Source organism: Rutilus rutilus (genome assembly GCF_951802725.1).
Source record: "Rutilus rutilus genome assembly, chromosome: 7".
NCBI lineage: Eukaryota > Metazoa > Chordata > Actinopteri > Cypriniformes > Leuciscidae > Rutilus > Rutilus rutilus.
In genome coordinates this window covers 32,844,453-32,862,367 of record NC_140221.1, presented here as the reverse complement: position 1 = coordinate 32,862,367, position 17,915 = coordinate 32,844,453, and the positions used below count along the sequence as shown (strand labels likewise).

Genomic DNA, 17,915 nt, shown 5'->3' with positions numbered 1-17,915 from the left:
CTTTCCATTTCTATCAATCCGCGCTGCTGTCAACGTCAACAGTGCGCACGTTCCGATCAGCTGTTGATAGCACGACTCGTTGACAACATGTCTGACTACGAAAGTTCTGATGATGAAACAAATTTTAGCATAATGTCAGACGGAACAGATGAGGATGAAAGTAATTTTAGCACAACACCAAAGGGATACCTTTATGAACCGGAGTATACCGATGCCGAACTTCATCAGATGGAGATTGAACGGGAAGAGAGAGAGCGAGAGAACAGAGATGAAGCTATATCCCATATACTGTTTTTATATTAGACCTCTTTTCACGTGATTTCCACTGGAGTCTAAACATCAGCTTGTTTACTGTACAGTTTAGACATGGGATCATAAAGTTAGTAGAGCTTACCCGCAAAATTGTACCTATATCCCTATAAACTGTTTTTATAATAGACCTCTTTTCACGTGATTTCCACTGGAGTCTAAACATCAGCTTTTTTAACCGTACAGTTCAGACATGTAATTATAAAGTTAGTAAATAGAGCTTACCTGTGGTAGCCTACTGGTACAGCAAAACTCTTTAAAATCTTTTTATTTTATTTTTCCTCCTTGGGATGTAATCGTCTTCGCTGAAGTGAGCACTGCACACACGAAAATCCTTTATTTTGGATATTTTAGCTCCCGCAGAGTAGCCGATGGCAACCAGCCAAAGCTGTCTTATACTGTAGCTATATCCGAAACAGGAAAACGATGGAATCTGAACGGTGATCCCGGCACATTCTTGTGGTCACAACCTGGGAATTTACAAGTTCGCACCATTGTTAATTTTGTACTTTTTACGTCGTTGTCATTCGATTGTGTAAACACTATGGAACTGCTGATCGGAACGTGCGCACTGTTGACGTTGACAGCAGCGCGGATTGATAGAAATGGAAAGAAAATAGTGCCGATTAAAACTGAGGTATGAATTTTGCCCGGAGTGTTTTTTGTGATGTAAATTAATCAAGCTTTGAAACGCATATAATTTTTTCACGTAATAACGCACAGTTTTGAGGCCCCGGAAAGTAACCGGGAATACTTTCTTGAAAAACTTCGAGCGGCCAGAACTCTGACCAGGGAGGTTACCACAGAGTGGGTCAGTGTGTATGCACTATAGTGCTGGTAAGGATTGCATACAACTTCATGTCTTAAATGGGCGAACTAACCCTTTAAATGACCTATCGTTTCGCTAGATAACAACCTCTTCTTCAGCTGTGATCGCGTACAGCCCGTTTAAACACTTCAAAGACTTTTGAAACTGCATTGATTTGGACTTAAAAACGATGGTAACCAATGAAGTCCATTGTTAGAAGAAAAATCCAGAAATGTTTTCCTCAAAAAACATAATTTCTCTCCCACTGAGGAAAGAAAGACATGGATATCTTGGATGGCATTGGGGTGAGTAAATTATTAGGAAATTTTCATTTTGGGGTGAACTAATCCTTTAAGGTACCATGTAATCCTAAACAATATCAAAATCTTGAATTTCAAGACGAATTCTTCTAATTCATAACTGAAATAGCATTGTAACATTTGCATCTTAGTTCAGTCTAAGATGACAAAACCCTTGTTCCAAATCTTTCTTCTGTGGCACACAGATAGAGAAGTTTTATCAAGGAGCTTTTCTTTTCCTTACAATGCAAGAGGATGGGGATCATCAGGCTGCAAAAATTACCAAAATAAACACCATCAAATTTAGTGCACTGTATTTGAAGCAATATAACTGGGTCCTTATTCACAAATATTCTTGCTTTGAAATCTTTGTTTTTGAAATCATGCCTGACAGTCATGGTCACCATTTACTTTCATTGTATGGAAAAGAGCAGTTTGGACATACTGATATAAAATAACTCCTTTTGTGTTCCACAGAAGGAAGGTCATTCAAGTTTGAAAAGACATGAGGATGACTAAGGGATTAGGGACTTTTCATTTTTGTGGAACTACTCCTTTAAATGAAGTCACTGATCAATTTGCCACACTGAAGTTAAGTCACAGTCAGATGCTTAAATGAAAGAATGAATACATAATAGAAGCATTAAGTTTGCCTATCGCCTCCTACAGTGTCCGTTAATGCTCTGGCACTCTGCTGCTCGACCCCCTAGCAGTGACTCATCAGTCTTTTTGAATAATGCTTCTCAATACAGACCTTGCAGGATAAGACCCTTGATGAGGAGGAGGAGAGTTGTAAAAAACATAACAAGACACTTAAGGTACAAGAGTGAAGACTCATTTTCAAGTGCAGTTCCTTATGCAACCCAGGTAACCTGCCTCTATCCTTGACTCGCATGAAAAATGCAAACTAGTGTTGTGTTGCAGTGAAGAACTGTTTACGTAGAGAAATTCGGTTTTCTGTGATGTGAATACCAGAGAGGTATAATGAAATGTAGCTTTTAAGTACTTTCCTGACATTACATTGCAGTTTTATCTGTTTTAATCCTTTAAAACAAGAAGGATATTATTTGAAAAATGTAAAGACAATAAACCTTTCGATTAAGTAGTTATTTTCTTGCTTGTTGTTCAAATACACACTAGTAAAGAAAAATTAATTGAAGGATGATGTTTTCACTTTTAATGCCAATGTCAAACAGATACAGTCGAGGCATTTCAAACATTCATAATGCATTGTTCTTCATACAGCCTCTTTTAGTTAAACCTGAATGTGGTTTAAATCGCATTGAAGTTCCTACAGACCTGACATGCCTGAATAGTAATTAGATGTAAATAGAAGAACACTTGGAGAGAGTTTGGAAGAGGACGGCCTGATTGGCTGTAAAGAGTGGTTTAGTCCTTATTCCCTCTTCAGCAAAGCTGAATTAATATAGATTCAGATAAACTGAAAAAGCTTCTGGCGTCCTTTGGGTATACTGTAAAAGTCCTTAAAGCAAGTTCTGTTGATGTGGTGCTCCTCGACTTTCAAAGTTTGTTGTGAATTTTATATTCCAATGTGGTTAGTTGGATATACTTTGGATCTACATGGCACTTTGGTGTCCCATTACTTAGTATTAAAAGCACAAATCCCAATGTATTTTATTAGATACATTTGACAAACTATTATTTAACAGAATTATTTATTTATATGATCTAACACAATTTTGGCTAAATTTACAACTATTTACAGGCCTGGCTGGAGTTTTTATTTTATTTTATTTTTTTACAGTTTTGTCTATTACATTTTGATGACTTGATAATTTTTATTGATGGACAATAACAAAAATAAATAGTGCCACATATTTTATAGATATATATTCATATGCAGTGAAAATATGCAGTGTTGTCAACCAGAAGGTTTTTCCTTCCTTTCTTTTTTACCTCTAAATTTGCATGAAAGGCCAAAGCCTTCATTAACTTTTTCTCATTAATGGGTTTTCTGTTATGGTTTACCACCACAAGGAAAATATGGAAGGTAGCGATAATGGCCAGAAGATCATAAGCAATGACTAATGAATATGCAGGAGCTGGTCAAACGACTCCGGTACCCTCAGATAATCAGTAGCTTCCCCTAAATCAAGGTTCTGAGTCGTGTTTTTAATGATTCTGTAGACTGCCGACGTGACAGCTTTTATCATAACGGTATCTATGCAGGATAATTGAGGGTTATGATGTAGATTTCATTGTGTTTTTTTTGTTTTGTTTTTTTCTGATCACTTTATTTGATTTAGCTAAATGTGTTCACTATTTTGATTACTGACCAAAGGGGTCTAGTGTAGCTCAAGAAGTTGAGTGTAGCTCTAGCCAAGGTCATGGGCTGATTTCCAAGAATTGCATGTACAGTATACCTTTATAGGGGATTTTACAGATATGATGAATGAAGACCAGGAGTCAGAGATGCAGTAAATTGAAGAACATTTTACTGAAGTTTAGTTTGCAGTTTCATCAGCAGAAGCCAGCTTCAGCACTCAGCAAGGAGTTTGTAGTCCACCCTGCCGTTCATTCTCAAAACAACAGCAATTATACTCTACACAGGTCAGTAAGCTACGTCATCAAGACAGTTTGAATAATTCTGATTGGTTAAGACACAAATAAACGTAGAAAATTTTCCACAAATGGCTGTTCGTCAGAAGAATATCTCCATAGATGATCTGGATGCCAGATGGTTATTTCACCTCTCCTGCGTGCCAGTTGTTCACCTCATGAACGTCAGGTCCCGTAACAAAAGAGTACACACACACACACACACACACAGTAATGCACAGATACACAGCTATTCTTGGAAACTGAAGTGACGTCTTTACACTGGCTCCCGGTCAGGTTCCGTGTTGATTTTAAGATCATGTTGACATACAAGGCATCACACGGCTTAGCTCCGCAATACTTATCTGGTTTATTAACCGTTTATACTCTAAATCGCCGACTGCGCTCCTCACAGTGTAATCTGTTAAAGGTACAATATGCAAGAATTTTGCATTAAAATATCCCATAATCTCAAGGCCAGTGGTATATATTTTGTTAAGTTGATTACTTACAATATCCCAAATGTTTCCAACTATTTTTAAATCGTGAGAAAATTGCGATTTTAACCAAGGAAACGGGGCGTTAGAGCAGGGGGGAGCTGGGAGTCGCCAGTCAATTGCGTCACATCCGCGTTACCCTCGGTTTCCGCTCGTACTGCGTGGAGTCCTGGACAAATGCAGAAGTTGTAGTTGTAGCGTCTATCAAGCAACAAACGTTAGCTTGTTTCGTGCAGTCGTTATGGAACACATTTATTCTTTACCATTGCAGCTGGTTCTGTCGACAAAGCATGCTTAATTTTATATTTTCCAAATGTAGCATTCGGTAATAGTTATGTTTATGTAAGGGAAGTATTATTGCTTTAGATTTGTGTTTAGTTTATTGACATTGTTTATCACATCTGGTGTTTATGGCCATGTAAATAAATATAGCATGTGTTATACATAAAGATTAATCAGTATTTTGGCAAATGATGTGGGTATGTTCGAATGTACTTTTACAACAATTGTTTAGAACACGTAAAACTGCGCCGCGTTATCACAACAATGAATTCGACATACAGTAACATCAGTGATAACCAATTTAGTATTAAACCTTACTTTTCTTGCGGTTAATTCATTTTAATGAAATAAAAGTGTGATGAGGTTTAAGAGTCAGGAAGGAAGAAGACGGGTTGGCGTGACTGGGACTCGTACTTTATTAAAATAAAGCAAAACAAACAAAAGTCGTGCACAACGCGCATTCACCGTGGCAACCGCGACGGCACAAAACAGTTCAAAAATGAGAGCTCGGATCCACCGGTTTTCTTTCTCTGCGTCCAATTTTCTCTTCAGTCTCTCTCTCGTTCCAGCTCGGCTTATAAGCGGTCTCTCCACGCGGATCACAGCAATAAGACACAGGTGTTCGTCATTTGCACTTGACCTACTTGCGTCCCACGCTCGTCTCTTCTCTCTCCCATTACAGACCGCGCTGAACCACGCCCTCCTCGCCACAAAAAGCATGTCACTATAAAAAAAAGAACTTAGCCTCATCCATGAACATGATTTTTCGATTCCCGTCTGACTGATTTACATCCACGGTGGAGTTTAAAACGACAGTTCCCATCATTCCACGCTCCTTCACATCGTCATCAAGCCACGCCGTTGTTGTTGTTTGGAATGTAGCGCCCTCTCGTGGCAAAAAATTCTTGCATATTGTAGCTTTAACTGTTCCACAAACGCACCTAAAATCTATGGGTGACAGGGCTTTTTCTGTCTATGCTCCTACACTTTGGAACTCTCTCCCCCCTGAACTCAGGGAAGCACAGACTTTTGGCATTTTTAAAGCTCTTCTCAAAACACATTTTTTTAAACTTGCATTTGAATGCTGATGTCTTTTTGTGATCGTTTTATAGTTATTTTTATTATTAATGTTGCTGCTTTTGTTTTTATTAACTTTTACTTGTTGTATTTTCCGGTGGCATGTGATTTTATGTACAGCGCTTTGAGAAGCTGCTTTTAAAGGCGCTCTATAAAATAAAGTTTATTATTATTATTATTATTCAAGGTTGGATTTGGTCGAGCTCTAGCTCTGACCAGGAAACTTTCAAAGCATTTTTACAGAAAATTGCATGTTTCTACATTACAATGTAGAGTAATCTGTTATCACGGGTGACTGTATCAAATTATTGTCCATATGTCAAAAATGTACAGTTCTAAGATGGTACAAATCATGCAGTTAGCTAATCTCATGTATTCATTTATGCAGAAATAATGATCTCATTAAAGCAATTATTACAAGTTGTGATCATAATGATTACAGTGTATAGAAAATTATTACAAGTTTTGAAGAAACAAAGCTCAAGAAACATTTCATATTATTATCAGTGTTGCGCTGCTCCATATATTTTTCAGGATTCTTTGATTATTAGAAAGTTTAAAAGAACAGCATTTATTTGAAATAGAAATATTTTGTAACAATATAAATGTACAGTATTTACTGTCACTTTTGATCAACCTAATGCATCCTTGCTGACTAAAAGTGTTATTATTTTTATTATTATTTTCAAACCAAAATCTTAAACTGAGCCCAAACTGTTTACTTATTTATTTGAAATAATGAGGGGGGGTTTCTCTTGCAATTGTCAGTGATGTGTGTTATCTGGTTTTGCTAGTGCCCAATCAGAGGAAAGGTGTGAGATTCTGTTAGGGCCAGAGATCACGTATGGACCTCCGGGGCTGAACCTGTCCTATCCTGTTGCCATGACGATAGCTCATTGTGCTGAAGTCAGCGCTGAAAACTGGAACATTAAACTCAAGAGACAAACCAAGGACAACAAGTGGGAGGTAGGAACAAAGACATGACTTCTGTGTTTTTCACTGCAAATTCATTTCAAATTCCTTTTAGTGTGACTCATAAGAATGTTACATTTGAAAACATTGTCAATTATTATCATTGGGCCAGTATAGTACAATGCACTGGAAACCTTTGTCAACATACCATTTGAAAATGATTTAACACTTTTGTAGCACCAGTCCCTGCCGATTAAACATTTTTGTGTCCATTTAAGTATATTTCTAAATCCTTGTGCTACAGTTAACCTGCAAACTGTGCCATGAACCAATTGTAAGTTAAATGCATCCTTGTGGCAGCCTTCGGAGCTGTGAGCGTTTTAAAAATGTGTTGATTAGGCGATCCTGCGCTCTCGACAAGAAATCCAGGGACAGCAGCTCCTCAGAGGAGGCTACGGCAGTGAAGTGCTCAAGGAAAAAACAATTACAGCCTGTAATAGCTGGGAAGACACAGTTCATGGCAGTCAAACAGCGGGAGCATCAGGGCAAGCCGTCCCATCAGTCCCAGGATATATCGATCTGGTTGTACTAGAGGACCACCTGAAAAAGGAGCTGACACGAGGCAATCAGGACAGGAGTCATGGACGGAACCTCCTTCCTGACCGTACTACAATCACTAACATTTGTCCTATTCCAATGTTTACTCTGGCATCAGCCTCTGAAAACCTAACACTGTTAGATCTGAAAGTTCTGAAAGTTGATGTATCAATGAAATTTTACTGTAGCGGCACAGAGTTTGTTTATTGTAAGCTGTTAGCGTTATTGAAGACGATTAGATTATAACCTTCCTTTTGTGTCTGACAACTAGCGCGAGTCATTATTACGATGAATTTCAGATTGTTCCAATGCACGGTACTTATCCTTGAGATTGCTACCAGCAGTCTTCACGAAAACTCATTTGCTGTCAGAGTTTTTCCCTCGCTTTTAACGGTTTTATTTGAGCCAGTGACAGCTCCAGTGTTGGTGATGGCTGAAGTAATTACATAAAAACTGCCGGCTAAATCACTGACTAGTCAGAAAAAGACTGCAGTAGTACAAATTTCACGTCTACTTTTTTTTATCAGTTTACAAAGGGTGGGTTCTCCAAGGAGTTCATTTTGTTTGGTATTTACGTTGCTTTGAAGAGCTGCAGTCACATAAATAAATGGTTGTCTGTCAGATATTTGAAAAGAGCATGTATTGTATAAATGTCTGTGCTTGACTTGATGTTAGCCTAACCTTGTCAAAGAAATACAGAAGTGACCTCGCAGATTTGTGAGTGATTCTATGTCAGTGTGGCTGAGTGAATTTAGCTTTTTCATTCACCGGCTGATCACACAGTTACACTGGCAAAAATACTGGCTGAGCTGAGATTCTTTCACACTCTTGAGGTGAAAAAAACATCTTGCAGCAGCTGTAAGTCTGTATGAAGATGGTTCCTTTGAAGGCTTCCATACCAATGAGAAACCTTGGAACCAAGGAAAAAATTTCAGCTTTTTACATATAAGAGGTCATCATACAATAAGAATATCCTGTATCAGAACTGAAAACTCTGTTGTTAGTCCAAAAACAGCTTTTATTGAAACCAAACCTAGAGAACGACTCATAGATAGGTGAAAGACTGCCACTGCTGAAGAAGAGCAACACCTACTTCTACGGCCCTCTCCCAAATTACACATTTCATATGCACTTTCGGTCTTGTGGACTTACAATGGCTGCCGCGTGCGCATGCCCGTTAAGTTCATGAGACCGTAGGGGGTCCCTTTTGTCATTTTAGGTTTCAGAAGGGTGCTCGCGAGAGCCCCCTTTGCGGTCGATATGCGCCCATGATTCGCACTTTTGCCGAGCCAGCACTGATGCGAGCTCCACAGCAGACTTCTTCCCGAAAGTCAAAACGCCGTTACGTCACGAAAGTGCAGACTCGTAGGAAGACTGCAAGTGCTTAGGGTGCCATTTGGGACAGGACCTACATCAGTAAATAACAGACGTGATGCTAACACTGGATCGAGCAACTAAGCGATAAGCCTGCCTTTAAAGAGTGCAAAATGTTGTGCAGTGCCAGGTTGTGGAAAAACATAGTCACTGCATTGCATTTTTACTGTCACTATTGCTTTGTTACAGATCGTTTGATATGCACTGCTGCTTATGTGTACACTACATGTCTAACCAAAATCACCAGTGACCAGTGATTTCTGATATATAATGATGCATATACAGTCAGACGTTCTTTGTCTCAAACTCGTTTATTGTCAGTAAATCAAACCAGTGACTAAACGATCAACTTCACATTGTTTCTCTTAGTAGGATGAAAATGATCTGATATTTAAATTGTGATTAAATTATATACAGAAAGCGATCAAAGAACGCTCCCTTTACAATCTCTGGAGCTGTCAATCAAACAGCGTGAATTTATCAGTGACTGAGTTCGGCGCTCTCGCCAAAACTCCCGTTATAATCAGTGAATCTCTTATTTACGTCGTGTTTGCACTGTTAGTTATGATGAAAGCATTCGTGAGAGTGCAGAAATCGAGTTGCAATGACGAGATCGCTGCATTCATGCGCTCAACATGTCTGTGATCGGCTACAATCCTCATCCACTGCAACCTTTCATGCCACTGGAGTTGATCTAAATATAATGCTATAGATCTAAATATAAAGCTATAGATCTAAATATAATGCTATACTCAACATTTTTCATGATTAGTTGAGAGCTATAACAGTAAAAACGTGCTAAAAGTTTTCGAGAGAGTTCCACATGTAATTCTTAACAATTTCAAATGCAAAAATGTTAGCCTATCACACTGAAGCCCCTTCAAACAGATTGTTCAAATTAGAGGACTAAAATCAAGGTAGGAAAAAAATCCCGTTTAATTCTAAATTATTACAGTTTCCGATGTAAAAATCATACTAAATTTAAAAGTGCACCCAAGAAACATTATCAAGTAAAATATATAAAATAAAAATGATTGCAGTTCATGACCCCTTAAAGCTACATTCATATGTTTTACTAGGAGCAGCATTTCACTTTGAACCTTTCATAGCACTGGACACTAAAACAAATCCACTCCTACATCTTGGTGAAATTATCATAAAAAAAAAAAAAAACATATGTACCCTTATATAATATGGTCTCATTTCCCATGATAAATGTACACTTTGTAGGCAACCCTTTAGCACATGCAGTTTCTGATAAGCTTGTTGGCTGATAAAGGTCTGATAAGGTTAATTAACTCTAATTGCTAATGTTCCCTACGGTTTTATTGTGACAGCACGACTGCTCCATTAAAGGGATTGTTCACCCCAAAAATTCTAATTCTGTCATCATCATACACCATCATGCTGTTCCAAACCTGTATGATTTTCCCCTTTATGAAACACAAAAGGATATTTGTTTAAAAATGTACTGGTGGTTCTATTCCATGCATCTACGGTGAATCAGGACTGAGGCTTCAAGCTTCAAAAAGGGCACAAAAGCCCTGTCATTTACTCTCCCTCATGAACCTGTATGACTCTCTGCATGGATTTTGGGTGGAAAATATTTGGGTGAATTATCCCTTTAAAGTTCATATGTTCATGCACTTTATACCAAGTTTTCATACACTATCAAAAATTCACTGAAGAAGTGACTATTTCTGTCATGACAACTCTCTGAGTGTTTGGCATGGTAATGTATGACAATGTTGATATGTTTGGTCTAGGCAGAATAGATCTGCTACGCTGCTGCTGTTGGTTATTGCTGCTGCTGCAGGGCAAGTACGGGACTTGCTACTGCCAATACATACACAACACTCTGCTGTGAGCAATGCTGCTAAGACATGCTGCTGCTGTACATGAATTACCCATAGTAGATCTATACAGGTGGAGCTGGGGAAGGTGGAGGGTTTTCTGAAAGCGCGCTGCAACTGCTGACCAAGCATTTGACAACCAAGGTTGATCAGCGAGCTCATTGGCTACTGATACAGCAGGAACCAATCAGCTGTGCCCTGTAGATAACAATGTGATTATAACCAGGTTGAGTTAAGGACCTATTAGCCTGCGTCATCTAGTTTCATGACAGAGCTTTGTATGTATGATTTCATGAGCATGTCATGTTATCATAATTTGATCTCTTTCTTGGGTTCACAGGAAATAATGTCAGTAGATGATGAATCAACCTCCTGCTATTGCTTGATGGACTCGCATTGCTGTCATTTGTTGCTGGATCAGCCGGGCTGTTATGCACTGGTGGGGGAACCCGTCACCGATTCCGCCATAAAGAGACTAAGGATTGCTGTGTTCGGCAGCATGGAGGCCTCCTCCATGGACTACAACCTGCGAGTGCACTGTGTAGATGACACACCACATGCCTTTCAGGTGAGAGCTGGAGAGTCAACATATGTTCACATTACTCAAATAGAGAGCAACAGTTGGGTTCCGGAAGTACAAATCCCATTTCATCTTCTCCATAGTGGAATTGATTTTTAACAATTATAAACTTGGGTTTTTTTTTATACTTTTATGTTTCAAATCAAAGTTTAAATGTAAATCTGTGGTGCATCACAATATTATAGCAAAAGTAGACTGCAGTGGGGTCTAAAAGTTTGATTAAACTAGTAATAATGTGAGTTTGTGAGTTATTAAAGTTCATTTGTGTAATCAGAATGACCGAAATGGTCAGTGCTATTTTCAAACAAGCACTCAGAGAGGATACAAAAGTCAAAGTCAATTACTGTTGTCTTGCACGAGTGCTCAGACACACACACACACACACACACACAAAGAGAACACTCATCTCTGCAATGCAATGACACACAAAGCAGTTTTGACAGATGAACACTGCCATGCTTGAAATCAAAGAAGGCAGTAATCAATTTAAATTCAATTTTCTTTTCAAAGCTTTAACCAACACTTTGTTTGAAAGCACTTTTTTATATTTCTGAATGTTTATTAGCTGTCAAGCTTTTGTTCCTTCCAGACATTGTACTTTTTTTAGCTACTCGAAATCAGCTTCAGATTATATTTGTTATAATTGAATTTTAACCACAATGTGTAAGTGTTTGAGCCTTTTTAGCCATTTTAAGTTATCTTCTGAACTGGATAAACATTCAACACATTCTAAACAGATTAGCCACAATACTGTGGTTCTAGGTTGTCAAATCTATCCACATTTTCTTTCTGTACCACTCCTCTGCCCTTCCATGTTCTCACTTTATTTTTCTTGTACCTCCATTTTTTCCAAAGGGAGTGGTCACTGCTGAAACCAGCAGAGGAGGTCAACTACTGGAGGAGCCCAAGACGCTGTTCTTCAAAGGAAACTGTCTCAGTCTACAGGTGTCCATCCAGGATATCCCTCAGTTTCTGTGGAGCATCAAACCCTTCACCACCTGTCAGGTAACATAGTAATATTAGTAAGCTACTAGGACTAGTGCTGTAATGTGCCATAGGCAGCTGCCTACACGATTGCATTGCAGACATCCCGAGAAGGGTCTGTCTGCATCCCGCATTGTGGTGTCTGCTGATCAGTGTAATATGATATGTATGCCTAATCACTAAGTGGCGATTGTGAACCTTAAAAAAAGAAGAAGAGTGGTACTATCATCGATTCTAGTGGAAGGTGCTAATTGTCTGTTTCATACTGCTGTACACAGTCGGACACACTTGGAGATCCCAGGTATAGTTATACAATATACATATACAATATGAGGTAAATTTATGTGATCCATATTTTTGTCTTGTTGAAACTACAAGTTTCAACCCTGAAGAACGAAAGCGTCCTACCTAGCATACAAATACACAGTGATAAGACAGTATCTGGTTCTAGGTTCATGCAATTGATCAGTTCAGGAGTGCTTCTGTCTCCTTGAACATGCTTTTGTATGCCTGCTCGAGGGAGAAATTAATCCCGGCATTAAGGCATCCCATCAAGCATTTCTTCTGCTCAGGGTTCCTATCACTGTTGACATTAGAGCATCTCACAGGTCATTTCAATATGCAAGCCTAGAGAAACGGCGCAGGAGAGGTCAAGGACACTCCCTGCAGACGTGCTGCTTCACGGAAATTAATAATACATCAAAGGCAATTGCTTTCTTTTCCCCTGCCCTGCTCCCAGATTCTGTGTGTTGTACATACCCCAGCAGTGACCCCTATCATCGGAATTAACAGGGATTAGAGTTTGTGTCTCTTTTGTACTGATGGTCTCATAGACGAGTCTCTTAACACACATGCTTCCACGTTTTTTCATGGATCAGGTGCTTTTCCTGACTCAGCTCTCTGATCTCTCTCTCTCTTTCTCTCTTCTTCTCTTCATTCCTGGTGTCCTCATCCCGCTCTGCTGCAGGAATTCTCCTTCACCCAAGTGTGGTATAGTAACCAGCAGCCTGTGCACTGTGCCTTCTCGCTGCAGAGACATAGCGCCTCAACCACCCAGCTCTCCTGCAAGATCAGTGTGCGGCAGGTCAAAGGTCATGAGCAGCTCCTGCAGGTCTACTCATCGGTGGGAGAGGTCAGATTCACTCTGATGTCATCTCTGTCACTATTTACTCAGCCTCATGTTTATTTTTTTCCTGTTGATCAAAAAAATAGAAGTCTCTTCCAAACAATGACAGCTTACTGTAACAGGCTGTCAAGCTCCAAACAAATATTTACTGAATTTTCACCTTGGCTGCATGCGGCTCTCAAGTCAAATATGCTGCTTATACACTCTTAAAAATAAAGATTGTTTATTGGCATCTATGGTTCAATGAAGAAATTTTAACATCCATGGAATGTATTTCCACTGTGCAAAAAGCAGAAAAAAGGTTCTTTAAGATTATTAAAATGTTCTTCACACTTAGAAAATAATGGTTATTTTAAGAACTGTTTTTGGGGAACCCAATATAGTGCTTTTATGGCATTGCTGCAAAAACTCAGTTTTGAAATCTTGTGTATTTGATTTTAGGTAAAGATGTGAAAAATGACTTAAATTTCAGTTTAAATTCACTCAGAGCTATCATACAACTTCAGAAGACTTGGGATATAGCGCACATAAGTCATCTGGACTGCTTTTTTGTCCTTTTTAGAGCTTAACAGCCCATATCGAACGTTGTTGCATTGAATTTGTTTTATTTTTTATATATCTTTAGAAATTCTTTTTTACAGGTTTGGAATGACAAAAATAGTTAAATTAGTTAATACCAATAATAAAATAAAGAAATAATGAAAGTTTTCGCTTTACTATTGGGGAAAATATATTATAAACCTTTCTAGTGTGTCAGTGGTTTTTCAAGCCCCTTTGTAGATGAACACAAATGCATGCTAAAAAAAAATGCTTTTTTTTTTTTCAGAGTGAGAAAGAGACGGTCCCATTTTTTATGCAGGCAGATTGCACGGTGACTTCACAGACAGGGGCCAAAGCCTTCAAAATCCCCCTGTCCATACGTCAGCGGATATGCACCACCTTCGATACTGCCAACGCCAAGGGCAAGGACTGGCAGCTCTTAGCTCAGAAACTCCACATTCAAAGGTGAGCGCCGGAGAGATATAACCAAGGCAACAGGACTGATTGAAACTTATTGCGGCAGTGCTCACTTTGTTAACAATGCCCTTGAATAATAAGCTGACACTGCGCTCCACTTTGCTCGATCATTTCACTCAGAAATCATACTCTTCGGGCTTTTCATCTTTACTGAATTCAGTTTCTGCAAAGGTTAGAAGTTAAAGAACCACTAGAGACTGGAGAGATGAGAGCCACCTTCCCTTTATCTATAAAGCGACTGTATGACATATTGATAGTTTATGCTGATATTTATTTCTGTGTAGATGATCTACGAGCTGAAACCCTTAACTTTCCTTTTAAATCTGAATGATTTATTTGTCAGTTGGGTCTTTTTTAACAAGACTTACTACCAAGTAACTCCACAAAAGGAAACCATGCAAATAAAAAGAGAACAGAGCAATTGAAGACGTTTTCATTCTCCCTGGTACTACTAATATTTTAATGCGTCATTTATGAGAACAGTTCTGATGATATGAACTGGTATTACAGTTCTGTAAATTGTGCCATTTAAAATAATCAAATGGCAATTCAGAATTGAGTTATGTAAACATTATGTTACCTTTACTTGAACCTATGCTGTGCTACATGACCATTTGAGTTTGGAATTATATTACAACACTGCCATCTACTGGCACTTTACATGTGATAGTGCACACGACGTATTTATTTAAACTGTTGTCCCTAATAAAACAAAAGAAGGAGAGTAGGTTGACACTCAAAATATTCTCTTGCTATGTACTAACATTTTCTTCTATTGTGAAACCTCCATTTCCTTCCTGCACAGGAACCTGTCCTACTTTACCAAGCAGAAGAGTCCCTCTGCTGTCATTCTCAGTCTCTGGGAGGCCAGGCATCAGGACAGTGGAGATCTTGACTCACTTGCAAGTGCTTTGGAGGAGATTGGAAAGATCCACTGTAAAAGTCTGCCTCAGAGTCCAGATGAGAAAGAAACTGACTTTACGTTTTGAGGGACTATCGAAGACTATACACTTATTCCACCAGGTGCAATTCGCCAGCATCTTCAACCAGCTAAGGTATCCGGGCTGAGAGAAGCCTGGGTCAGGAGGCGACCAATCAGACAGTTTCACGTATCTGACCATGTGCAAGTTGGCATGAATTCGGCACAGATTCAACAGCTTCAAAATGCTTTTCTGGAAGCAAACAATCACAGTTGCCAGTCCATCACATCTTACATGAAATTCCGCCTTAGCCTTTCTTTGGTGTTTATGATTTTTTGTATTTTTTTTATTGTGAGGGATTTGATTGGTGGCCAGGCAGGGATTTTCCTTAATCTTTTCCTATTTCTCCAACAGTGTCCCAGAGTTCCGCAGTATTTATATTCCTTCTGCATGTTACTACTGAAGTGTGCTTTGTCTGCACTATATGATGTTTAGAGAAGGGAAGAGAAGGAAATGCACTCCTGAAAACACATTGTGATCGTGGCTCACTCTGTTCTTTTATTTCTATTGTTGTTTTATCGTCATTTTGCCGTCTTAATGAGATCAGTTGAGGAATAATATATGGTGAACTTTTTTTCAGCTATGAAAGTTATGCAGGTTAGGAGGTAAAAAATCAATTACGTTTTTCCCTCTGAAGACCTTAAAGCATAACCCCATCACGCTTAAATGCATTACTCTGTTCCTGTGAGCGTGTGTAGTCATCAGGAGCGGTATCATGCCTTTTGTAGAGAGCGTCAGGCCTGAGACGACCTGAAGAGGCGTTTACTCACGCCATGCAACGGCAGCACATACCTTTTGTTAACATTTAGAGCTTTCTTTTGAAATGCAGCTGAAAAGGAAGAGCTCCATGAGACCTCTGTAAAATTAGCCTCTCTTATCTCCTCTGACCAAATTCCACCGTGCAGTGAGAAACACAATGGGGGAACACGGGTCGGTGAGCAGAGAGAGTTATAATTAAGGTCTGATAAAAGGAAAGGAGCTATGTGGAAAAATGCTGTCAGAATTGCAGGGGGAAAAAAGTTATGTCCTGCTTTTTCAAGTCATCTACTTCATTAACCTTCTCTCTCAAACAGAAATGCCTCCAAGAGCTCATTTTATTTGTTTTTTAGTTGTAGACACTACAATGCTCACCACTGCTTATACTGGGTATTCTTTTTTATATTTGAATTGTAGTTTTAACATAAGTTTTATGAAGCATTTAACAAATCTGATCAGCACTGAGATCAGTAGCCTGTTTGACTTATTTAGATGCTGCTAAACCACCAGTTGTCCACATAACTATCAAATAAATTAAATATTTTATTTTATTTTAATTTATTACCAAATTTGCTGTCACCCCCTCTAAAATCGAATTAAAACACATTGTGTCGTCATTTTAATGAATTTGAAAGAAAATTGCTTTTGTGCTCATTAAACTTTATTCAAGTTCATATTTATGTCCAAATGATGGAACATGACGTTAAGCTTCAAGTACAGAAATAATTCAAGCAAAAAATATATATATATAATCTAGAAATGGGTATCAAACCAAACTTCAGCAAAAACTTTTAACAAAAAAAAAAAAAATTATAATAAAAAAAATCAGCAAAACTGATTTTGCCCTATTATTGTAGACTGCAGTTATAGTGGTACTATTTGATAAACTAGCACAAAGCCTTCAAACGGTAAAGTTGATAATAATCCGTCCCACGTTCATGTTATATTTAGGCCTTTGCTTCAAATTATGATTCTTGTGCCTTGTATAACTTCTGTAAATGGTGAATGTTGTACAGGTTCTGAAGATGGTTCTGAATCATGCAAATGTACTGTAAAATATCAGTTTAAAAAACAAACAAACACTATATTACACTGATATGCAGGGGTCAAGAGCTTTTCTAGTGCTAAATATACTTGTTTGGTATCGCCAGGCCAGCTTTGTGGTATATTGTATCTATGATTATGAACATTTTGGATGTTTTCTGTACAGTAGAGTTTGCGGATGTATATGCAGTCTTTTGGAAATAAATGTACAGCTAAAGAGAGCTGCAACTCTAGCAAACATGCCCCATGTCTTTATTCTCTTTCCATGTGCGGATGTCAGGCAGGCAGATAATGTAATATGCCTGTCCGGCACAGGACGTTTGCATTGTTCTGCAACTTGTTCCTCTTAATCTGAGCAAATTTAGTTCTTAAAAATTAAACTAATATCCTGATGAATCTCTACAAAACAAGGCGATTAACACATACACTTCTGTGTTTAAGACATACAGTAAATCAGCCCAATATCCTCAGAACTGTAACCAATAGTGGAATGAAATGAAAACGTTCATTTCAGCTAATTTAATGTCTCAGACATGCCATAATTTAGTTTCATAAATGGCTGATGCAAAGTCCACAGCTGGTAGTCTTATCTCAAACAACCCCTCCTCTTTCAGTAACTTCTTATCAAAGGACACATAAGGGACTGAAGAGTCAGCCCTCATAACCATGGTAACTACGAGTTTGTTTGTTTGTTCTTGTTAACGTTAGATCAATTCTTTGAGCAACATTGAGAAATATGAATAAGCAAATCTTAATAAAACTCCAATTTGAAGATGATACAATAACGGTGTGTATAAAGCCTGCAATTCCATTAAAGAAAAGTCACTTAATGTTGCTGTAATTGGTTGTTTGGCATCTCTG

The 17,915-nt window shown here is 38.4% G+C and overlaps 1 protein-coding gene across 3 annotated transcripts in view; it reads left to right on the top strand.

Annotated features, from left to right (window-relative positions):
* Positions 1-17,282, top strand: part of unc5db (unc-5 netrin receptor Db) — a 185,412-nt gene extending 168,130 nt beyond the window's left edge. For all 3 annotated transcript variants that reach the window (XM_084415309.1, XM_084415310.1, XM_084415308.1), the window contains exons 12-17: positions 6,626-6,797; positions 10,908-11,135; positions 12,003-12,152; positions 13,099-13,263; positions 14,084-14,262; positions 15,080-17,282. In XM_084415309.1, coding sequence (XP_084271435.1) covers positions 6,626-6,797; positions 10,908-11,135; positions 12,003-12,152; positions 13,099-13,263; positions 14,084-14,262; positions 15,080-15,263 — 1,078 coding nt within the window. In that variant the 3' untranslated portion in view covers positions 15,264-17,282. The remainder of the gene's footprint in view (positions 1-6,625; positions 6,798-10,907; positions 11,136-12,002; positions 12,153-13,098; positions 13,264-14,083; positions 14,263-15,079) is intronic.
* The last annotated feature ends 633 nt before the right edge of the window (positions 17,283-17,915 follow it).